The sequence below is a fragment of the Ranitomeya variabilis genome, chromosome 3 (assembly GCF_051348905.1).
Source record: "Ranitomeya variabilis isolate aRanVar5 chromosome 3, aRanVar5.hap1, whole genome shotgun sequence".
NCBI lineage: Eukaryota > Metazoa > Chordata > Amphibia > Anura > Dendrobatidae > Ranitomeya > Ranitomeya variabilis.
The window spans coordinates 775477381-775504063 of NC_135234.1; the positions used below are offsets into that span (position 1 = coordinate 775477381).

At 43.9% G+C, this 26683-nt stretch overlaps 1 protein-coding gene across 1 annotated transcript; it reads right to left on the bottom strand.

The window, feature by feature from the left end:
- Nucleotides 1-16122: 16122 nt before the first annotated feature.
- Nucleotides 16123-24217, bottom strand: IL18BP (interleukin 18 binding protein). Its single transcript, XM_077299895.1, has 5 exons — nucleotides 24175-24217; nucleotides 23410-23481; nucleotides 20350-20400; nucleotides 19144-19273; nucleotides 16123-17198 (listed from the first exon to the last, which is right to left on the bottom strand). Exons 1-5 carry the CDS (start codon nucleotides 24215-24217, stop codon nucleotides 16997-16999), a joined length of 498 nt encoding a protein of 165 aa, XP_077156010.1. The 3' UTR covers nucleotides 16123-16996.
- Nucleotides 24218-26683: the final 2466 nt, after the last annotated feature.

The window sequence follows — 26683 nt, forward strand, 5'->3', positions numbered from 1 at the left end:
GGGTTGGACAAGGAAATTACATCATTTCTTTTTTTTTTTTCCCCCCACTGCAGTTAAAGCTTTATTTGTGTCAAACACAGACAATCTGCAGAGAAAACTGCATAAAAAAACCGCATCAAAAACCGCATAAAAAACGCACCAAAAACGCACCTGCGTTTTCTGCCAAGAGCTGCGGTTTTAGTCCTCATAAAAAAGGATTGAAATCAGGAACGTGTGAACATACCCTTAGGCCTCGTTCACACGGTCAGTATTTGACATCAGTATTTGTAGCCAAAACCAGGAGTGGGTGATAAATACAGAAGTGACGTGTCTCTATAATACTTTTCCTCTGATTGTTTTACTACTGGTTTTGCCTTACAAATACTGATGTAAAAATACTGATTATGTGAGCGCGGCCTAAAGGGATATCTGGGACCTGCTGAAAAGTCAATAAATGTGAAAAGCTCTAACAGGAAGATGGTTGTTACTAAGCTGCTTATAACGTCGGCACTGATCTCCCCGACACAGAGCGGCCTGTAAGTAAGATGTGATATCACCGCTCCTCTTATATCCTGTACTGTAATAAGATGTGATATCACCGCTCCTCTTATATCCCCCTGTACTGTAATAAGATGTGATATCACCGCTCCTCTTATATCCTGTACTGTAATAAGATGTGATATCACCGCTCCTCTTATATCCCCCTGTACTGTAATAAGATGTGATATCACCGCTCCTCTTATATCCCCCTGTACTGTAATAAGATGTGATATCACCGCTCCTCTTATATCCCCCTGTACTGTAATAAGATGTGATATCACCGCTCCTCTTATATCCCCCTGTACTGTAATAAGATGTGATATCACCGCTCCTCTTATATCACCCTGTACTGTAATAAGATGTGATATCACCGCTCCTCTTATATCCTGTACTGTAATAAGATGTGATATCACCGCTCCTCTTATATCCCCCTGTACTGTAATAAGATGTGATATCACCACTCCTCTTATATCCCCCTGTACTGTAATAAGATGTGATATCACCGCTCCTCTTATATCCCCTGTACTGTAATAAGATGTGATATCACCGCTCCTCTTATATCCCCCTGTACTGTAATAAGATGTGATATCACCGCTCCTCTTATATCCCCCTGTACTGTAATAAGATGTGATATCACCGCTCCTCTTATATCCCCTGTACTGTAATAAGATGTGATATCACCGCTCCTCTTATATCCCCCTGTACTGTAATAAGATGTGATCACCGCTCCTCTTATATCTCCCTGTACTGTAATAAGATGTGATATCACCGCTCCTCTTATATCCTGTACTGTAATAAGATGTGATATCACCGCTCCTCTTATATCCCCCTGTACTGTAATAAGATGTGATATCACCGCTCCTCTTATATCCCCCTGTACTGTAATAAGATGTGATATCACCGCTCCTCTTATATCCTCCTGTACTGTAATAAGATGTGATATCACCGCTCCTCTTATATCCCCCTGTACTGTAATAAGATGTGATATCACCGCTCCTCTTATATCCCCCTGTACTGTAATAAGATGTGACGTCACCGCTCCTCTTATATCACCCTGTACTGTAATAAGATGTGATTTCACCCCTCCTCTTATATCCCCCTGTACTGTAATAAGATGTGATGTCACCGCTCCTCTTATATCCCCCTGTACTGTAATAAGATGTGATATCACCGCTCCTCTTATATCCCCTTTACTGTAATAAGATGTGATATCACCGCTCCTCTTATATCCCCCTGTACTGTAATAAGATGTGATATCACCCCTCCTCTTATATCCCCCTGTACTGTAATAAGATGTGATATCACCGCTCCTCTTACATCCCCTGTACTGTAATAATATGTGATATCACCGCTCCTCTTATATCCCCTGTACTGTAATAAGATGTGATATCACCGCTCCTCTTATATCACCTTTACTGTAATAAGATGTGATATCACCGCTCCTCTTTTATCCCCCTGTACTGTAATAAGATGTGATATCACCGCTCCTCTTATATCCTCCTGTACTGTAATAAGATGTGATATCACCGCTCCTCTTATATCACCTTTACTGTAATAAGATGTAATATCACCGCTCCTCTTATATCCTCCTGTACTGTAATAAGATGTGATATCACCGCTCCTCTTATATCCCCCTGTACTGTAATAAGATGTGATATCACCGCTCCTCTTATATCCCCCTGTACTGTAATAAGATGTGATATCAACGCTCCTCTTATATCCCCCTGTACTGTAATAAGATGTGATATCACCGCTCCTCTTATATCCTCCTGTACTGTAATAATATGTGATATCACCGCTCCTCTTATATCACCTTTACTGTAATAAGATGTGATATCACCGCTCCTCTTATATCCCCCTGTACTGTAATAATATGTGATATCACCGCTCCTCTTATATCACCTTTACTGTAATAAGATGTGATATCACCGCTCCTCTTATATCCTCCTGTACTGTAATAATATGTGATATCACCGCTCCTCTTATATCACCTTTACTGTAATAAGATATGATATCACCGCTCCTCTTATATCCCCCTGTACTGTAATAAGATGTGATATCACCGCTCCTCTTATATCCCCTGTACTGTAATAATATGTGATATCACCGCTCCTCTTATATCATCCTGTACTGTAATAAGATGTGATATCACCGCTCCTCTTGTATCCCCTGTACTGTAATAAGATGTGATATCACCGCTCCTCTTATATCACCTGTACTGTAATAAGATGTGATATCACCGCTCCTCTTATATCCCCCTGTACTGTAATAAGATGTGATATCACCGCTCCTCTTATATCCCCTGTACTGTAATAAGATGTGATATCACCGCTCCTCCTATATCCCCTTTACTGTAATAAGATATGATATCACCGCTCCTCTTATATCCCCCTGTACTGTAATAAGATGTGATATCACCGCTCCTTTTATATCCCCCTGTACTGTAATAAGATGTGATATCACCGCTCCTCTTATATCCCCCTGTACTGTAATAAGATGTGATATCACCCCTCCTCTTATATCCCCCTGTACTGTAATAAGATGTGATATCACCGCTCCTCTTATATCCTCCTGTACTGTAATAAGATGTGATATCACCGCTCCTCTTATATCACCTTTACTGTAATAAGATGTGATATCACCGCTCCTCTTATATCCCCCTGTACTGTAATAAGATGTGATATCACCGCTCCTCTTATATCCCCTGTACTGTAATAAGATGTGATATCACCGCTCCTCTTATATCCCCTTTACTGTAATAAGATATGATATCACCGCTCCTCTTATATCCCCCTGTACTGTAATAAGATGTGATATCACCGCTCCTCTTATATCCTCCTGTACTGTAATAAGATGTGATATCACCGCTCCTCTTATATCCCCCTGTACTGTAATAAGATGTGATATCACCGCTCCTCTTATATCCTCCTGTACTGTAATAAGATGTGATGTCACCGCTCCTCTTATATCACCTTTACTGTAATAAGATGTGATATCAACGCTCCTCTTATATCCCCCTGTACTGTAATAAGATGTGATATCACCGCTCCTCTTATATCCTCCTGTACTGTAATAATATGTGATATCACCGCTCCTCTTATATCACCTTTACTGTAATAAGATGTGATATCTCCACTCCTCTTATATCCCCTTTACTGTAATAAGATATGATATCACCGCTCCTCTTATATCCCGCTGTACTGTAATAAGATGTGATATCACCGCTCCTCTTATATCACCTTTACTGTAATAAGATGTGATATCACCGCTCCTCTTATATCACCTTTACTGTAATAAGATGTGATATCACCGTCCTCTTATATCCCCCTGTACTGTAATAAGATGTGATATCACCGCTCCTCTTATATCAGTGTACTGTAATAAGATGTGATATCACCGCTCCTCTTATATCCCCCTGTACTGTAATCAGATGTGATATCACCGCTCCTCTTATATCCTCCTGTACTGTAATAAGATGTGATATCACCGCTCCTCTTATATCACCCTGTACTGTAATAAGATGTGATATCACCGCTCCTCTTATATCACCTTTACTGTAATAAGATGTGATATCACCGCTCCTCTTATATCCCCCTGTACTGTAATAAGATGTGATATCACCGCTCCTCTTATATCCCCTTTACTGTAATAAGATATGATATCACCGCTCCTCTTATATCCCCCTGTACTGTAATAAGATGTGATATCACCGCTCCTCTTATATCCTCCTGTACTGTAATAAGATGTGATATCACCGCTCCTCTTATATCACCTTTACTGTAATAAGATGTGATATCACTGCTCCTCTTATATCCCCCTGTACTGTAATAAGATGTGATATCACCGCTCCTCTTATATCCCCTGTACTGTAATAAGATGTGATATCACCGCTCCTCTTATATCCCCTTTACTGTAATAAGATATGATATCACCGCTCCTCTTATATCCCCCTGTACTGTAATAAGATGTGATATCACCGCTCCTCTTATATCCTCCTGTACTGTAATAAGATGTGATATCACCGCTCCTCTTATATCACCTTTACTGTAATAAGATGTGATGTCACCGCTCCTCTTATATCACCTTTACTGTAATAAGATGTGATATCAACGCTCCTCTTATATCCCCCTGTACTGTAATAAGATGTGATATCACCGCTCCTCTTATATCCTCCTGTACTGTAATAAGATGTCATATCACCGCTCCTCTTATATCACCTTTACTGTAATAAGATGTGATATCACCGCTCCTCTTATATCCCCCTGTACTGTAATAAGATGTGATATCACCGCTCCTCTTATATCCTCCTGTACTGTAATAAGATGTGATATCACCGCTCCTCTTATATCCCCCTGTACTGTAATAAGATGTGATATCACCGCTCCTCTTATATCACCCTGTACTGTAATAAGATGTGATATCACCGCTCCTCTTATATCCCCCTGTACTGTAATAAGATGTGATATCACCGCTCCTCTTATATCCCCCTGTACTGTAATAAGATGTGATATCACCGCTCCTCTTATATCCCCCTGTACTGTAATCAGATGTGATATCACCGCTCCTCTTATATCCCCCTGTACTGTAATAAGATGTGATATCACCGCTCCTCTTATATCCCCCTGTACTGTAATAAAATGTGATATCACCGCTCCTCTTATATCACCCTGTACTGTAATAAGATGTGATATCACCGCTCCTCTTATATCCCCCAGTACTGTAATAAGATGTGATATCACCGCTCCTCTTATATCACCCTGTACTGTAATAAGATGTGATATCACCGCTCCTCTTATATCACCCTGTACTGTAATAAGATGTGATATCACCGCTCCTCTTATATCCCCCTGTACTGTAATAAAATGTGATATCACCGCTCCTCTTATATCACCCTGTACTGTAATAAGATGTGATATCACCGCTCCTCTTATATCCCCCTATACTGTAATAAGATGTGATATCACCGCTCCTCTTATATCCTCCTGTACTGTAATAAGATGTGATATCACCGCTCCTCTTATATCCCCTGTACTGTAATAAGATGTGATATCACCGCTCCTCTTATATCCTCCTGTACTGTAATAAGATGTGATATCACCGCTCCTCTTATATCCCCCTGTACTGTAATAAGATGTGATATCACCGCTCCTCTTATATCCCCTGTACTGTAATAAGATGTGATATCACCGCTCCTCTTATATCCCCCTGTACTGTAATAAGATGTGATATCACCGCTCCTCTTATATCCTCCTGTACTGTAATAAGATGTGATATCACCGCTCCTCTTATATCCCCCTGTACTGTAATAAGATGTGATATCACCGCTCCTCTTATATCCCCCTGTACTGTAATAAGATGTGATATCACCGCTCCTCTTATATCCCCCTGTACTGTAATAAGATGTGATATCACCGCTCCTCTTATATCCCCCTGTACTGTAATAAGATGTGATATCACCGCTCCTCTTATATCCCCCTGTACTGTAATCAGATGTGATGTCACCGCTCCTCTTATATCCCCCTGTACTGTAATAAGATGTGATATCACCGCTCCTCTTATATCACCTTTACTGTAATAAGATGTGATATCACCGCTCCTCTTATATCACCTTTACTGTAATAAGATGTGATATCACCGCTCCTCTTATATCACCTTTACTGTAATAAGATGTGATATCACCGCTCCTCTTATATCCCCCTGTACTGTAATAAGATGTGATATCACCGCTCCTCTTATATCACCCTGTACTGTAATAAGATGTGATATCACCGCTCCTCTTATATCCCCCTGTACTGTAATAAGATGTGATATCACCGCTCCTCTTATATCCCCTGTACTGTAATAAGATGTGATATCACCGCTCCTCTTATATCCCCCTATACTGTAATAAGATGTGATATCACCGCTCCTCTTATATCCCCCTGTACTGTAATAAGATGTGATATCACCGCTCCTCTTATATCCCCCTGTACTGTAATAAGATGTGATATCACCGCTCCTCTTATATCCCCCTGTACTGTAATAAGATGTGATATCACCGCTCCTCTTATATCACCCTGTACTGTAATAAGATGTGATATCACCGCTCCTCTTATATCTCCCTGTACTGTAATAAGATGTGATATCACCGCTCCTCTTATATCTCCCTGTACTGTAATAAGATGTGATGTCACCGCTCCTCTTATATCACCTTTACTGTAATAAGATGTGATATCACCGCTCCTCTTATATCCCCCTGTACTGTAATAAGATGTGATATCACCGCTCCTCTTATATCACCCTGTACTGTAATAAGATGTGATATCACCGCTCCTCTTATATCTCCCTGTACTGTAATAAGATGTGATATCACCGCTCCTCTTATATCTCCCTGTACTGTAATAAGATGTGATATCACCGCTCCTCTTATATCTCCCTGTACTGTAATAAGATGTGATATCACCGCTCCTCTGATATCACCCTGTACTGTAATAAGATGTGATATCACCGCTCCTCTTATATCCCCCTGTACTGTAATAAGATGTGATATCACCGCTCCTCTGATATCCCCCTGTACTGTAATAAGATGTGATATCACCGCTCCTCTTATATCCCCCTGTACTGTAATCAGATGTGATGTCACCGCTCCTCTTATATCCCCCTGTACTGTAATAAGATGTGATATCACCGCTCCTCTTATATCACCTTTACTGTAATCAGATGTGATGTCACCGCTCCTCTTATATCCCCCGTACTGTAATAAGATGTGATATCACCGCTCCTCTTATATCCTCCTGTACTGTAATAAGATGTGATGTCACCGCTCCTCTTATATCACCTTTACTGTAATAAGATGTGATATCACCGCTCCTCTTTTATCACCTTTACTGTAATAAGATGTGATATCACCGCTCCTCTTATATCACCTTTACTGTAATAAGATGTGATATCACCGCTCCTCTTATATCCCCCTGTACTGTAATAAGATGTGATATCACCGCTCCTCTTATATCACCCTGTACTGTAATAAGATGTGATATCACCGCTCCTCTTATATCCCCCTGTACTGTAATAAGATGTGATATCACCGCTCCTCTTATATCACCTGTACTGTAATAAGATGTGATATCACCGCTCCTCTTATATGTCCCTGTACTGTAATAAGATGTGATATCACCGCTCCTCTTATATCATCCTGTACTGTAATAAGATGTGATATCACCGCTCCTCTTATATCTCCCTGTACTGTAATAAGATGTGATATCACCGCTCCTCTTATATCTCCCTGTACTGTAATAAGATGTGATATCACCGCTCCTCTTATATCCCCCTGTACTGTAATAAGATGTGATATCACCGCTCCTCTTATATCCCCCTGTACTGTAATAAGATGTGATATCACCGCTCCTCTTATATTTCCCTGTACTGTAATAAGATGTGATATCACCGCTCCTCTTATATCCCCCTGTTCTGTAATAAGATGTGATATCACCGCTCCTCTTATATCCCCCTGTACTGTAATAAGATGTGATATCACCGCTCCTCTTATATCCCCTGTACTGTAATAAGATGTGATATCACCGCTCCTCTTATATCCCCCTGTACTGTAATAAGATGTGATATCACCGCTCCTCTTATATCCCCCTGTACTGTAATAAGATGTGATATCACCGCTCCTCTTATATCACCCTGTACTGTAATAAGATGTGATATCACCGCTCCTCTTATATCTCCCTGTACTGTAATAAGATGTGATATCACCGCTCCTCTTATATCCCCTGTACTGTAATAAGATGTGATCACCGCTCCTCTTATATCCCCCTGTACTGTAATAAGATGTGATATCACCGCTCCTCTTATATCACCTTTACTGTAATAAGATGTGATATCACCGCTCCTCTTATATCCCCCTGTACTGTAATAAGATGTGATATCACCGCTCCTCTTATATCAGTGTACTGTAATAAGATGTGATATCACCGCTCCTCTTATATCCCCCTGTACTGTAATCAGATGTGATATCACCGCTCCTCTTATATCCTCCTGTACTGTAATAAGATGTGATATCACCGCTCCTCTTATATCACCCTGTACTGTAATAAGATGTGATATCACCGCTCCTCTTATATCACCTTTACTGTAATAAGATGTGATATCACCGCTCCTCTTATATCCCCCTGTACTGTAATAAGATGTGATATCACCGCTCCTCTTATATCCCCTTTACTGTAATAAGATATGATATCACCGCTCCTCTTATATCCCCCTGTACTGTAATAAGATGTGATATCACCGCTCCTCTTATATCCTCCTGTACTGTAATAAGATGTGATATCACCGCTCCTCTTATATCACCTTTACTGTAATAAGATGTGATATCACCGCTCCTCTTATATCACCTTTACTGTAATAAGATGTGATATCACCGCTCCTCTTATATCACCCTGTACTGTAATAAGATGTGATATCACCGCTCCTCTTATATCCCCCTGTACTGTAATAAGATGTGATATCACCGCTCCTCTTATATCCCCCTGTACTGTAATAAGATGTGATATCACCGCTCCTCTTATATCAGTGTACTGTAATAAGATGTGATATCACCGCTCCTCTTATATCCCCCTGTACTGTAATCAGATGTGATATCACCGCTCCTCTTATATCCTCCTGTACTGTAATAAGATGTGATATCACCGCTCCTCTTATATCACCCTGTACTGTAATAAGATGTGATATCACCGCTCCTCTTATATCACCTTTACTGTAATAAGATGTGATATCACCGCTCCTCTTATATCCCCCTGTACTGTAATAAGATGTGATATCACCGCTCCTCTTATATCCCCTTTACTGTAATAAGATATGATATCACCGCTCCTCTTATATCCCCCTGTACTGTAATAAGATGTGATATCACCGCTCCTCTTATATCCTCCTGTACTGTAATAAGATGTGATATCACCGCTCCTCTTATATCACCTTTACTGTAATAAGATGTGATATCACCGCTCCTCTTATATCACCTTTACTGTAATAAGATGTGATATCACCGCTCCTCTTATATCACCCTGTACTGTAATAAGATGTGATATCACCGCTCCTCTTATATCCCCCTGTACTGTAATAAGATGTGATATCACCGCTCCTCTTATATCACCTGTACTGTAATAAGGTGTGATATCACCGCTCCTCTTATATCCCCCTGTACTGTAATAAGATGTGATATCACCGCTCCTCTTCTATCATCCTGTACTGTAATAAGATGTGATATCACCGCTCCTCTTATATCCCCTGTACTGTAATAAGATGTGATATCACCGCTCCTCTTATATCCCCCTGTACTGTAATAAGATGTGATATCACCGCTCCTCTTATATCCTCCTGTACTGTTATAAGATGTGATATCACCGCTCCTCTTATATCACCCTGTACTGTAATAAGATGTGATTTCACCGCTCCTCTTATATCCCCCTGTACTGTAATAAGATGTGATATCACCGCTCCTCTTATATCACCCTGTACTGTAATAAGATGTGATATCACCGCTCCTCTTATATCCCCCTGTACTGTAATAAGATGTGATATCACCGCTCCTCTTATATCCCCCTGTACTGTAATAAGATGTGATATCACCGCTCCTCTTATATCCCCCTGTACTGTAATCAGATGTGATGTCACCGCTCCTCTTATATCCCCCTGTACTGTAATAAGATGTGATATCACCGCTCCTCTTATATCCTCCTGTACTGTAATAAGATGTGATGTCACCGCTCCTCTTATATCATCTTTACTGTAATAAGATGTGATATCACCGCTCCTCTTATATCACCTTTACTGTAATAAGATGTGATATCACCGCTCCTCTTATATGTCCCTGTACTGTAATAAGATGTGATATCACCGCTCCTCTTATATCTCCCTGTACTGTAATAAGATGTGATATCACCGCTCCTCTTATATCCCCCTGTACTGTAATAAGATGTGATATCACCGCTCCTCTTATATCACCCTGTACTGTAATAAGATGTGATATCACCGCTCCTCTTATATCTCCCTGTACTGTAATAAGATGTGATATCACCGCTCCTCTTATATCTCCCTGTACTGTAATAAGATGTGATATCACCGCTCCTCTGATATCACCCTGTACTGTAATAAGATGTGATATCACCGCTCCTCTTATATCCCCCTGTACTGTAATAAGATGTGATATCACCGCTCCTCTTATATCTCCCTGTACTATAATAAGATGTGATATCACCGCTCCTCTTATATCCCCCTGTACTGTAATAAGATGTGATATCACCGCTCCTCTTATATCCCCTGTACTGTAATAAGATGTGATCACCGCTCCTCTTATATCCCCCTGTACTGTAATAAGATGTGATATCACCGCTCCTCTTATATCCCCCTGTACTGTAATCAGATGTGATGTCACCGCTCCTCTTATATCCCCCTGTACTGTAATAAGATGTGATATCACCGCTCCTCTTATATCCTCCTGTACTGTAATAAGATGTGATGTCAGCGCTCCTCTTATATCACCTTTACTGTAATAAGATGTGATATCACCGCTCCTCTTATATCACCTTTACTGTAATAAGATGTGATATCACCGCTCCTCTTATATCACCTTTACTGTAATAAGATGTGATATCACCGCTCCTCTTATATCCCCCTGTACTGTAATAAGATGTGATATCACCGCTCCTCTTATATCACCCTGTACTGTAATAAGATGTGATATCACCGCTCCTCTTATATCCCCCTGTACTGTAATAAGATGTGATATCACCGCTCCTCTTATATGTCCCTGTACTGTAATAAGATGTGATATCACCGCTCCTCTTATATCACCCTGTACTGTAATAAGATGTGATATCACCGCTCCTCTTATATCTCCCTGTACTGTAATAAGATGTGATATCACCGCTCCTCTTATATCTCCCTGTACTGTAATAAGATGTGATATCACCGCTCCTCTTATATCACCCTGTACTGTAATAAGATGTGATATCACCGCTCCTCTTATATCTCCCTGTACTGTAATAAGATGTGATATCACCGCTCCTCTTATATCTCCCTGTACTGTAATAAGATGTGATATCACCGCTCCTCTTATATCTCCCTGTACTGTAATAAGATGTGATATCACCGCTCCTCTTATATCCCCCTGTACTGTAATAAGATGTGATATCACCGCTCCTCTGATATCACCCTGTACTGTAATAAGATGTGATATCACCGCTCCTCTTATATCCCCCTGTACTGTAATAAGATGTGATATCACCGCTCCTCTTATATCCCCCTGTACTGTAATAAGATGTGATATCACCGCTCCTCTTATATCCCCCTGTACTGTAATCAGATGTGATGTCACCGCTCCTCTTATATCCCCCTGTACTGTAATAAGATGTGATATCACCGCTCCTCTTATATCCTCCTGTACTGTAATAAGATGTGATGTCACCGCTCCTCTTATATCACCTTTACTGTAATAAGATGTGATATCACCGCTCCTCTTATATCACCTTTACTGTAATAAGATGTGATATCACCGCTCCTCTTATATCACCTTTACTGTAATAAGATGTGATATCACCGCTCCTCTTATATCCCCCTGTACTGTAATAAGATGTGATATCACCGCTCCTCTTATATCCCCCTGTACTGTAATAAGATGTGATATCACCGCTCCTCTTATATCCCCTGTACTGTAATAAGATGTGATATCACCGCTCCTCTTATATCCCCCTGTAGTGTAATAAGATGTGATATCACCGCTCCTCTTATATTCCCCTGTACTGTAATAAGATGTGATATCACCGCTCCTCTTATATCCCCTGTACTGTAATAAGATGTGATATCACCGCTCCTCTTATATCACCCTGTAGTGTAATAAGATGTGATATCACCGCTCCTCTTATATCCCCCTGTACTGTAATAAGATGTGATATCACCGCTCCTCTTATATCACCCTGTACTGTAATAAGATGTGATATCACCGCTCCTCTTATATCTCCCTGTACTGTAATAAGATGTGATATCTCCGCTCCTCTTATATCCCCTGTACTGTAATAAGATGTGATCACCGCTCCTCTGATATCACCCTGTACTGTAATAAGATGTGATATCACCGCTCCTCTTATATCCCCTGTACTGTAATAAGATGTGATATCACCGCTCCTCTGATATCACCCTGTACTGTAATAAGATGTGATATCACCTCTCCTCTTATATCCCCCTGTACTGTAATAAGATGTGATATCACCGCTCCTCTTATATCTCCCTGTACTGTAATAAGATGTGATATCACCACTCCTCTTATATCCCCCTGTACTGTAATAAGATGTGATATCACCGCTCCTCTTATATCCCCTGTACTGTAATAAGATGTGATCACCGCTCCTCTTATATCCCCCTGTACTGTAATAAGATGTGATATCACCGCTCCTCTTATATCACCCTGTACTGTAATAAGATGTGATATCACCGCTCCTCTTATATCCCCCTGTACTGTAATAAGATGTGATATCACCGCTCCTCTTATATCCCCCTGTACTGTAATAAGATGTGATATCACCGCTCCTCTTATATCCCCCTGTACTGTAATAAGATGTGATATCACCGCTCCTCTTATATCCCCCTGTACTGTAATAAGATGTGATATCACCGCTCCTCTTATATCCCCCTGTACTGTAATAAGATGTGATATCACCGCTCCTCTTATATCCCCCTGTACTGTAATAAGATGTGATATCACCTCTCCTCTTATATCCTCCTGTACTGTAATAAGATGTGATATCACCGCTCCTCTTATATCACCTTTACTGTAATAAGATGTGATATCACCGCTCCTCTTATATCCCCCTGTACTGTAATAAGATGTGATATCACCGCTCCTCTTATATCCCCCTGTACTGTAATAAGATGTGATATCACCGCTCCTCTTATATCACCCTGTACTGTAATAAGATGTGATATCACCGCTCCTCTTATATCCCCCTGTACTGTAATAAGATGTGATATCACCGCTCCTCTTATATCCCCTGTACTGTAATAAGATGTGATATCACCGCTCCTCTTATATCCCCCTGTACTGTAATAAGATGTGATATCACCGCTCCTCTTATATCACCCTGTACTGTAATAAGATGTGATATCACCGCTCCTCTTATATCCCCCTGTACTGTAATAAGATGTGATATCACCGCTCCTCTTATATCACCCTGTACTGTAATAAGATGTGATATCACCTCTCCTCTTATATCCTCCTGTACTGTAATAAGATGTGATACCACCGCTCCTCTTATATCACCCTGTACTGTAATAAGATGTGATATCACCGCTCCTCTTATATCCCCTTTACTGTAATAAGATGTGATATCACCGCTCCTCTTATATCCCCCTGTACTGTAATAAGATGTGATATCACCGCTCCTCTTATATCACCCTGTAGTCATTATCTATATAACACTCCCCACAGTAGCGTAGCTACCAGGGGGGCAGAGGGTGCTGTCTCCCCGGGCCCGAGCTCAGAGGGGCCCACCTGGAGCTACGCTACCCTTAACTATATTAGCCTACTTGCACGCCAATATAGTTGAGCTCTGCAGTAGAGCAGGGACAGAATCTCCCTGCTCTGCTGCGGTCTGTCCTGTAGAGGAGCATGTACCCGGGGACGCTGGGTGCCGGCACTGTACCTGCTGCCTCCAGCATACTGCAGATGCACACACATTGCCGGCTGTGTGGTGTCTGCTGAAGAGACTTCAGGACGCTGCTTCTTCCCTCCCTGAGCCCTGCATACAGGAGCAGGACAGGAGACAGGACGACGTAGGAGCTCAGGCTGCAGGGGCTGGAGGTGACTGCACTGTGTAGTGAGGAAGAGGCAGGACACTGCTCCCCTCCTGACATGTCCCTGAGGTTTCTTGCATCCGTTTTGCTCTGTCTCTGTCAGTCTCTCAGTCTCTCTCTCTGTCTCGCTCTCTCAATCTCGCTGTCTGTCTCGCTTGCTCTCTGTCTCGCTCTCTGTCTCTCGCTCAGTCTCGCTCTCTGTCTGTCTCTGTCTCGTTCGCTCTCTGTCTCTGTCTCGCTCTCTGTCTCGCTCTCTCTCAGTCTGTCTCGCTCTCTGTCAGTCTGTCTCGCTCTCTGTCAGTCTGTCTCGCTCTCTGTCTCGCTCACTCTGTCTCGCTCTCAGTCTCGCTCTCTCTCGCTCTCTGTCTCTCTCTGTCTCGCTCACTCTTTATCTCGCTCACTCTGTCTCGCTCTCTGTCTCGCTCTCTCTCAGTCTGTCTCGCTCTCTGTCAGTCTGTCTCTCTCTGTCTCGCTCACTCTGTCTCGCTCAGTCTCGCTCTCTCTCACTCTCTGTCTCTCTCTGTCTCGCTCACTCTCTGTCTGTCTCACTCACTCTCTATCTCGCTCACTCTGTCTCGCTCTCAGTCTCGCTCTCTCGCTCTCTCTGTCTGTCTTGCTTACTCTCTGTCTCGCTCTCTCTCAGTCTCTCAGGGTCAATCACTCTCTCAGTCTCTGTCTCTCTGTCAGTCTCTGTCTCTGTCAGTCTCTCTCTGTCACTCTCTGGCAGTCTCTCTCTGTTTCAGTCTTTGTCTCGCTCTCTCTCTGTTTGTCTCTCAGTCTCTGTCTCTCTCTCAGTCTCTGTCAGTCTCTCTCTGGCTCAGTCTTTGTCTCACTCTCAGTTTGTCTCTGTCTTAGTCTCTCTCTCTCAATCTCGCTCTCTCTCTGTCTCGCTCTCTGTCTCGCTCTCTCTCTGTCTCGCTCTCAGTCTCTGTCAGTCTCTCTGTCTCTCTCTGTCTGTCTCTCTGTCTCTCTCAATCTCTGTCTCTCTGTCAGTCTCTCTCTTCAGTCTCGCTCTCTCTCTGCCTTGCTCTCTCAGTCTCGATCTCAGTCTCTGTGTCAGTCTCTCTCTCTGTCTCTGTTAGTCTCAGTCTCGCTCTCTGTGTCTTTCTGTCTCAGTCTCTCTCTGAGTCTCTGTCTCTGTGTCAGTCTCTCTCTGTCTCTCTCAGTCTCTGTCTCTCTCAGTCTCTGGCAGTCTCTCTCTCTCTCAGTCTCTGTCTCACTCTCTCTCAGTTTGTCTCAGTCTCGCTCTCTCTCTGTCTTGCTCTCTCAGTCTCGATCTCAGTCTCTGTGTCAGTCTCTCTCTCTGTCTCTGTTAGTCTCAGTCTCGCTCTCTGTGTCTTTCTGTCTCAGTCTCTCTCTGAGTCTCTGTCTCTGTGTCAGTCTCTCTCTGTCTCTCTCAGTCTCTGTCTCTCTCAGTCTCTGGCAGTCTCTCTCTCTCTCAGTCTCTGTCTCACTCTCTCTCAGTTTGTCTCAGTCTCGCTCTCTCTCTGTCTTGCTCTCTCAGCCTTGTTCTCAGTCTCTGTGTCAGTCTCTCTCTCTGTCTCTGTTAGTCTCTGTCTCGCTCTCTGTCTCTCTCTGTCTCTCTCAGTCTCTCTGTCAGTCTCTCTGTCTCTTTGTCTCGGTATCGCTCTCTGTCTCTCTCAGTCTCGCTCTCTCTGTCTCTCAGTCTATCTCTCAGTCTCTCTCTATCTCTTGTAATGTGGTCCTGTAGCTGGGGTCAGGGTCCTATCAGTCCAGTGTGTGTAATCTCATATCAGTAAATACAAGGTAACAAACATGAAAATGCTATTTTTATAAACAATAAAAATCCCCATAAAGTTGAGTATAAATATATATGATGAAAAGCCAAATAGAATAAAAATGGGAACAGCCAGTAGGTGAGTATAGATAATCACAATCACATATAGATGCATATGTATACTCAGTCTGAATAACATGGCCCGCAAATGGGGAGAAGGGAAAAAAAGAAGAGATGACATCCGGGGGGGCGCACTTTATTCTTTCATTGTGTGATATTTTACCTCCCCCTTTCTTCTGCTTTCCTCTTTCTTTCCGTTCACCTCTTTTGGGTCTTGTCCAGACAAGAGTATTCCTTTTAGGGTTACCTGGATTCATTCAGGGACCTATTCCCATATGATGGACTCTACATGCACTTACTGGTTGTTTTTATTTTCTGCAATTTGCAGCCCACAGAAAGGGACAGAGACCTGAATCCAAGGGAGATACAACGTGGGGGCCAATGCGGGGGCCATTATACATTTTTGATTACAGCAGGATCATCTGCTGAGGTTCCCCCTATAACCATGATTAAAGTGTGCCACCATAGTTGTAATCAAGGGTTAGGGGCCCACTCAGATGGTTCGCCCCCCCTGAGCTGAACCCTTAGCTACGCCTCTGACTCCCCAGTATACACAGCAGGGTCTCTCGCTCAGTGAGTGGATAATGGGGGTTGTAGTGTTTATTGACCTCTCTGTACATTATATGTTCGCTGCTCCCTGATCGTCCGTTCTCTGCTCCCGGTCTTTGATGATTTCTTGATTGTTGCTTTGGATTGGCCGCTTAGTGTGAACGCACCGTTTGTAGTCACCGTCTGCATCGCCTCTCCCCGTCCTGCAGAGCTGACATTGGACGGTCGCTGCTGCTCTCATCATCTCTCCTGTTTTGGTTCCTCATCATCTCTTATTACTATTAGTCTGATGTCTCCGTCGTTCTCCGGAAAGAGAGAAAAGTGTCTCATGTCCGTTCCCGACGGATCCACAACCAAACAAGTGAACGTCGTCCTGAAGTCCTCAGGCTGCAACGATGTGAAGTTCAATGTTTGTTTCACAGTCATGTTTACTGCTAATGCTCTGCAAAACACAGCGCCACCGTCAGGATACAAAGGTCCATACACTGCACCGACACACAGTTACCTCCTGTATTATACCCTAGAGCTGCACTCACTATTCTGCTGGTGCAGTTACTGTGTACATACATTACATTACTGATCCTGAGTTACCTCCTGTATTATACCCCAGAGCTGCACTCACTATTCTGCTGGTGCAGTCACTGTGTACATACATTACATTACTGATCCTGAGTTACATCCTGTATTATACCCCAGAGCTGCACTCACTATTTTGCTGGTGCAGTCACTGCGTACATACATTACATTACTGATCCTGAGTTACATCCTGTATTATACCCCAGAGCTGCACTCACTATTCTGCTGGTGCAGTCACTGTGTACATACATTACATTACTGATCCTGAGTTACCTCCTGTATTATACCCCAGAGCTGCACTCACTATTCTGCTGGTGCAGTCACTGCGTACATACATTACATTACTGATCCTGAGTTACATCCTGTATTATACCCCAGAGCTGCACTCACTATTCTGCTGGTGCAGTCACTGTGTACATACATTACATTACTGATCCTGAGTTACATCCTGTATTATACCCCAGAGCTGCACTCACTGTTCTGCTGGTGCAGTCACTGTGTACATACATTACATTACTGATCCTGAGTTACATCCTGTATTATACTCCAGAGCTGCACTCACTATTCTGCTGGTGCAGTCACTGTGTACATACATTACATTACTGATCCTGAGTTACATACTGTATTATACCCCAGAGCTGCACTTACTATTCTGCTCGAGCAGTCACTGTGTACATACATTACATTACTGATCCTGAGTTACCTCCTGTATTATACCCCAGAGCTGCACTCACTATTCTGCTGGTGCAGTCACTGTGTACATACATTACATTACTGATCCTGAGTTACATCCTGTATTATACCCCAGAGCTGCACTCACTATTCTGCTGGTGCAGTCACTGTGTACATACATTACATTACTGATCCTGAGTTACATCCTGTATTATACCCCAGAGCTGCACTCACTGTTCTGCTGGTGCAGTCACTGTGTACATACATTACATTACTGATCCTGAGTTACATACTGTATTATACCCCAGAGCTGCACTTACTATTCTGCTGGAGCAGTCACTGTGTACATACATTACATTACCGATCCTGAGTTACCTCCTGTATTATACCCCAGAGCTGCACTCACTATTCTGCTGGAGCAGTCACTGTGTACATACATTACATTACCGATCCTGAGTTACCTCCTGTATTATACCCCAGAGCTGCACTCACTATTCTGCTGGTGCAGTCACTGTGTACATACATTACTGATCCTGAGTTACATCTTGTATTATACCCCAGAGCTGCACTCACTATTCTGCTGGTGCAGTCACTGTGTACATACATTACATTACTGATCCTGAGTTACATCCTGTATTATACTCCAGAGCTGCACTCACTATTCTGCTGGTGCAGTCACTGTGTACATACATTACTGATCCTGAGTTACATCTTGTATTATACCCCAGAGCTGCACTCACTATTCTGCTGGTGCAGTCACTGTGTACATACATTACATTACTGATCCTGAGTTACATCCTGTATTATACCCCAGAGCTGCACTCACTATTCTGCTGGTGCAGTCACTGTGTACATACATTACATTACTGATCCTGAGTTACATCCTGTATTATACCCCAGAGCTGCACTCACTATTCTGCTGGTGCAGTCATTGTGTACATACATTACATTACTGATCCTGAGTTACCTCCTGTATTATACCCCAGAGCTGCACTCACTATTCTGCTGGTGCAATCACTGTGTACATACTGATCCTGAGTTACCTCCTTTATGAGCTGATTACAGAGTGCAGCTCTGGAGAACAGATCATTATGATATGTATTGCTTCCTTGCCCCTTGGTCACTGAGTAGTCACTTACGCTCCGCTCTGCTCGGTCACTCGCCCATCGGGGTAGGCGTCCTCCACAAACGTTTTATTCACCAGCCAGTAGATATTGTAGAACCTCGTGTACTTCGTCTGCGCGCTGCACAGGATTTGAAGACTTTTTCCTGGAGACAGTAGAATAAATGGTGAGCGCAAGAATGGAGCGAGCGACAGCTCCAGAGACAACACAACATGTGGACGAATAGTTTCTAAACCAAACGAAGCAGAATTAGGAGTTCAGCTCTGGAGTAATATGCAGGATTAGTCTGACATACGTGATTACTTTTCTACACTTATGTTGTTACTGTTCTCTGTCCTCAGTGCTGAATTATCGGAAAGTTACAAGGAAATATCCGGTGGAAAGGAATCCCGGAGAGCCAGATCTGCGGAAATATCCGATGCCGGAGTGCGGGGTCGTCAGCACCGTGGCCGGAGCGTCACAGGAAGTTATATGTGACGGCGGAGACCCCATCACTTACTTTCCAACCCCTTCGTGATTGGGTGGGTTTTTAATTTTGCTCTTTTGTGGGTTTTTTTGTTCTTTATTTCCGGAGTCCTCGCTTTTCTTGTGTTTTCTGCGCCGTCGTCGTTTGCCGGACGAGTTGTAGTTCTGAGTGAGATCATTAATTTAACTGCAGAATACAAGAAAAAACTCCATCGAAATGGGAAAAACTCGGGATTCCCCCGGTGGATGTTTCTCGGTGTCCATTGTGTGGAGTCACGTGATCCTCTAACACCGAGACCCCAAACGTGGACGGGATTCTTCTAACATTTAAATAGTTTTAAAAAAAATAAAAAATTATAAAAAAAAAACAGAAAGATGTTATTCTGTCGCCATTTTGTGAGACACAAACGGTTCTATTTTTCTATTGCGCTGAGGTTTCGATCACATCAGTTTGGAGCAGATTCAGAGTTTTGCTCGTTTTCTTTTTTCTTTTATTATTTTTTTTGTAGGAGCCGCAGCAGAAAAAAAACTCTAAACTTTTTCCCTCCTGATTGTGTTTGTTATTTGGGTGAATAATTTGATATTTTGGTAAATTGGCCTTTACAGGCGCGGCGATGCCAGGGACCGGAAACATAACGTGGAAGGAGATAGAAATTCACCCTCTGGCGAATAAATATTAATCTCACAAATATTATTATACAAGCAGTAAGCAGTGTGACCACGGGGGGCGCCGTCTGATCTAATGGAAGCACGTACCATCCTTGGTGATGACTGTGTTGTCTGCCGGGTGCAGAATCTTTGGAGAAGCTGCAATAAATGAGAGGAAATTACAAAAGCAAAGTGCACCTACATGTGATATAGTGATTATATACCTGTATACCATATATATCACCCCACACCTTATAATACAAGACCAGCATTAGTGTGGCCTGCAAACAGGGAGCTCCCCCTAGTGGTGGCTGCAGACAGGATCTTATCATGTATCTCTGTATACAGGGAGCTCCCCCTAGTGGTGGCTGCAGACAGGACCTTATCATGTATCTCTGTATACAGGGAGCTCCCCCTAGTGGTGGCTGCAGACAGGATCTTATCATGTATCTCTGTATACAGGGAGCTCCCCCTAGTGGTGGCTGCCGACAGGATCTTATCATGTATCTTTGTATACAGGGAGCTTCCCCTAGTGGTGGCTGCAGACAGGATCTTATCATGTATCTCTGTATACGGGGAGCTCCACCTAGTGGTGACTGCAGACAGGATCTTATCATGTATCTCTGTATACAGGGAGCTCCCCCTAGTGGTGGCTGCAGACAGGACCTTATCATGTATCTCTGTATACAGGGAGCTCCCCCTAGTGGTGACTGCAGACAGGATCTTATCATGTATCTCTGTATACAGGGAGCTCCCCCTAGTGGTGACTGCAGACAGGATCTTATGTATCTCTGTATACAGGGAGCTCCCCCTAGTGGTGGCTGCAGACAGGGTCTTATCATGTATCTCTGTATACAGGGAGCTCCCCCTAGTGGTGGCTGCAGACAGGATCTTATCATGTATCTCTGTATACAGGGAGCTCCCCCTAGTGGTGGCTGCAGACAGGTTCTTATCATGTATCTCTGTATACAGGGAGCTCCCCCTAGTGGTGGCTGCAGACAGGATCTTATCATGTATCTCTGTATACAGGGAGCTCCCCCTAGTGGTGGCTGCAGACAGGATCTTATCATGTATCTCAGTATACAGGGAGCTCCCCCTAGTGGTGGCTGCAGACAGGATCTTATCATGTATATCTGTATACAGGGAGCTCCCCCTACTGGTGGCTGCAGACAGAATCTTATCATGTATCTCTGTATACAGGGAGCTCCCCCTAGTGGTGGCTGCAGACAGGATCTTATCATGTATCTCTGTATACAGGGAGCTCCCCCTAGTGGTGGCTGCAGACAGGATCTTATCATGTATCTCTGTATACAGGGAGCTCCCCCTAGTGGTGACTGTAGACAGGATCTTATCATGTATCTCTGTATACAGGGAGCTCCCCCTAGTGGTGGCTGCAGACAGGATCTTATCATGTATCTCTGTATACAGGGAGCTCCCCCTAGTGGTGACTGCAGACAGGATCTTATCATGTATCTCTGTATACAGGGAGCTCCCCCTAGTGGTGGCTGCAGACAGGATCTTATCATGTATCTCTGTATACAGGGAGCTCCCCCTAGTGGTGACTGCAGACAGGATCTTATCATGTATCTCTGTATACAGGGAGCTCCCCCTAGTGGTGACTGTAGACAGGATCTTATCATGTATCTCTGTATACAGGGAGCTCCCCCTAGTGGTGGCTGCAGACAGGATCTTATCACATATCTCTGTATACAGGGAGCTCCCCCTAGTGGTGACTGCAGACAGGATCTTATCATGTATCTCTGTATACAGGGAGCTCCCCCTAGTGGTGGCTGCAGACAGGATCTTATCATGTATCTCTGTATACAGGGAGCTCCCCCTAGTGGTGACTGCAGACAGGATCTTATCATGTATCTCTGTATACAGGGAGCTCACCCTAGTGGTGACTGCAGACAGGATCTTATCATGTATAGAGATACAGGGAGCTCCCCCTAGTGGTGGCTGCAGACAGGATCTTATCATGTATCTCTGTATACAGGGAGCTCCCCCTAGTGGTGGCTGCAGACAGGATCTTATCATGTATCTCTGTATACAGGGAGCTCCCCCTAGTGGTGGCTGCAGACAGGATCTTATCATGTATCTCTGTATACAGGGAGCTCCCCCTAGTGGTGACTGCAGACAGGATCTTATCATGTATCTCTGTATACAGGGAGCTCCCCCTAGTGGTGACTGCAGACAGGATCTTATCATGTATCTCTGTATACAGGGAGCTCCCCCTAGTGGTGACTGCAGACAGGATCTTATCATGTATCTCTGTATACAGGGAGCTCCCCCTAGTGGTGACTGCAGACAGGATCTTATCATGTATCTCTGTATACAGGGAGCTCCCCCTAGTGGTGACTGCAGACAGGATCTTATCATGTATCTCTGTATACAGGGAGCTCCCCCTAGTGGTGGCCGCAGACAGGATCTCATCATGTATCTCTGTATACAGGGAGCTCCCCCTAGTGGTGGCCGCAGACAGGATCTCATCATGTATCTCTGTATACAGGGAGCTCCCCCTAGTGGTGACTGCAGACAGGATCTTATCACGTATCTGTATACAGGGAGCTCCCCCTAGTGGTGGCTGCAGGCAGGATCTTATCATGTATCTCTGTATACAGGGAGCTCCCCCTAGTGGTGGCTGCAGACAGGATCTCATCATGTATCTCTGTATACAGGGAGCTCCCCCTAGTGGTGACTGCAGACAGGATATTATCATGTATCTCTGTATACAGGGAGCTCCCCCTAGTGGTGGCTGCAGGCAGGATCTTATCATGTATCTCTGTATACAGGGAGCTCCCCCTAGTGGTGGCTGCAGACAGGATCTTATCATGTATCTCTGTATACAGGGAGCTCCCCCTAGTGGTGACTGCAGACAGGATCTTATCATATATCTCTGTATACAGGGAGCTCCCCCTAGTGGTGACTGCAGACAGGATCTTATCATGTATCTCTGTATACAGGGAGCTCCCCCTAGTGGTGGCTGCAGACAGGATCTCATCATGTATCTCTGTATACAGGGAGCTCCCCCTAGTGGTGACTGCAGACAGGACTTTATCCTGTATCTCTGTATACAGGGATCTCTGTAAATCTCTTTCGTGGGTGTCTGTATGTTGCAGGTCACAGTATAATGGAGCTTACACTTTGGAGCTTTCAGGTGATTCTTACCTACTGTCATGTTGATTAAAGTGTAGAGCAGAAGTGTAGAGAATAGAGACGAGCCAAGAATCCTCTCCAGACCTGTAACAGAGGGAAACATTCAGTGGACCTCGCATCATATTAGGACCTGTGCAGTAGCCTCTTTAGCTTCTCTCTGTGCCCAGACATCACTAGATGCCTCCAATGACAATGCATGAAGGAAATGTCGCTTATGAAGCTAATTAGTAAAACCCCAGCTCAGCAGAGTGATAGGACCTTCATTAATGTCTGACACTCCAGAGCTGCATTCATAATTCTGCTGGTAACTCCATGTCATCTGTTCTGCTAGGTTGTAAGGCAAAGTGTGAATGAACTGCAGTCTGTTTCCTAGGACCACCAGAGAGATTTGAGTGCAGCTTTGGATGTGAATGGAGAATATAAGACAAGTCTGTGCAATATAAAGAGGCAGAAGCCGATTTTCAATCATTAGAACAGACTACCCCCAGCCGCCTCGTTTGTTGCTGTCCATGGTGGTCGGTGCGAGGTCGCAGATCGCACTGAACCCTATGGTTTGTCTATGGGACTCCAGCTCCAGACTGACCGATAACAGCAGCTGAGGCTCAAAACGGCAACAACAAATAAAACAAACAACAAAAAACGATTCTGTTCCAGCAGCGACGGATTTCCATGATTTTTGTTGTTCAGTTTCTGTAGCCTTCTTTACAGCTAACAGCAATGGCGCCTCCTACAGTCAACAGCAGCCACTACAGCGAGAGCTAAGTCCAGACGTCTCACCTTGTGCTGAGCCGCGCTCCGTCCTCCCCATCGGCAGCTGCATGACAGTGACTGACAGCAGCGGTGACGGTGACTTATAGGAGCACCGCGGGGACACGTCATCATAGGAAACCCCGACCCTCCCCCACGTGTGACTGTACGGGCGATGCTGAAAAAGGGCTACACTCCTAATCAGTATCACACAGGAGAGGATTAGATACACGGCTCAGCAGTCAGTATCACACAGGAGAGGATTAGATACACGGCTCAGCAGTCAGTATCACACAGGATAGGATTAGATACACGGCTCAGCAGTAAGTATCACACAGGATAGGATTAGATACACGGCTCAGCAGTCAGTATCACACAGGATAGGATTAGATACACGGCTCAGCAGTCAGTATCACACAGGAGAGGATTAGATGCACGGCTCAGCAGTCAGTATCACACAGGATAGGATTAGATACATGGCTCAGCAGTCAGTATCACACAGGAGAGGATTAGATACACGGCTCAGCAGTCAGTATCACACAGGAGAGGATTAGATACATGGCTCAGCAGTCAGTATCACACAGGATAGGATTAGATACACAGCTCAGCAGTCAGTATCACACAGGGTAGGATTAGATACACGGCTCAGCAGTCAGTATCACACAGGCGAGGATTAGATACACAGCTCAGCAGACAGTATCACACAGGAGAGGATTAGATACACAGCTCAGCAGACAGTATCACACAGGAGAGGATTAGATACACGGCTCAGCAGACAGTATCACACAGGAGAGGATTAGATACACGGCTCAGCAGACAGTATCACACAGGATAGGATTAGATACACAGCTCAGCAGTCAGTATCACACAGGATAGGATTAGATACACGGCTCAGCAGTCAGTATCACACAGGAGAGGATTAGATACACGGCTCAGCAGACAGTATCACACAGGATAGGATTAGATACACAGCTCAGCAGTCAGTATCACACAGGAGAGGATTAGATACACGGCTCAGCAGTCAGTATCACACAGGAGAGGATTAGATACACGGCTCAGCAGTCAGTATCACACAGGAGAGGATTAGATACACGGCTCAGCAGACAGTATCACACAGGATAGGATTAGATACACAGCTCAGCAGTCAGTATCACACAGGATAGGATTAGATACACGGCTCAGCAGTCAGTATCACACAGGAGAGGATTAGATACACGGCTCAGCAGACAGTATCACACAGGATAGGATTAGATACACAGCTCAGCAGTCAGTATCACACAGGAGAGGATTAGATACACGGCTCAGCAGTCAGTATCACACAGGAGAGGATTAGATACACGGCTCAGCAGACAGTATCACACAGGATAGGATTAGATACACAGCTCAGCAGTCAGTATCACACACGAGAGGATTAGATACACAGCTCAGCAGTCAGTATCACACAGGATAGGATTAGATACACAGCTCAGCAGACAGTATCACACAGGAGAGGATTAGATACACGGCTCAGCAGTCAGTATCACACAGGAGAGGATTAGATACACAGCTCAGCAGTCAGTATCACACAGGATAAGATTAGATACACAGCTCAGCAGTCAGTATCACACAGGAGAGGATTAGATACACAGCTCAGCAGACAGTATCACACAGGAGAGGATTAGATACACGGCTCAGCAGTCAGTATCACACAGGAGAGGATTAGATACACGGCTCAGCAGACAGTATCACACAGGATAGGATTAGATACACAGCTCAGCAGTCAGTATCACACAGGATAGGATTAGATACACGGCTCAGCAGTCAGTATCACACAGGAGAGGATTAGATACACGGCTCAGCAGACAGTATCACACAGGATAGGATTAGATACACAGCTCAGCAGTCAGTATCACACAGGAGAGGATTAGATACACGGCTCAGCAGTCAGTATCACACAGGAGAGGATTAGATACACGGCTCAGCAGACAGTATCACACAGGATAGGATTAGATACACAGCTCAGCAGTCAGTATCACACAGGAGAGGATTAGATACACAGCTCAGCAGTCAGTATCACACAGGATAGGATTAGATACACAGCTCAGCAGACAGTATCACACAGGAGAGGATTAGATACACGGCTCAGCAGTCAGTATCACACAGGAGAGGATTAGATACACAGCTCAGCAGTCAGTATCACACAGGATAAGATTAGATACACAGCTCAGCAGTCAGTATCACACAGGAGAGGATTAGATACACAGCTCAGCAGACAGTATCACACAGGATAAGATTAGATACACGGCTCAGCAGACAGTATCACACAGGATAGGATTAGATACACAGCTCAGCAGTCAGTATCACACAGGAGAGGATTAGATACACGGCTCAGCAGACAGTATCACACAGGATAGGATTAGATACACAGCTCAGCAGACAGTATCACACAGGAGAGGATTAGATACACGGCTCAGCAGTCAGTATCACACAGGATAAGATTAGATACACAGCTCAGCAGTCAGTATCACACAGGAGAGGATTAGATACACAGCTCAGCAGA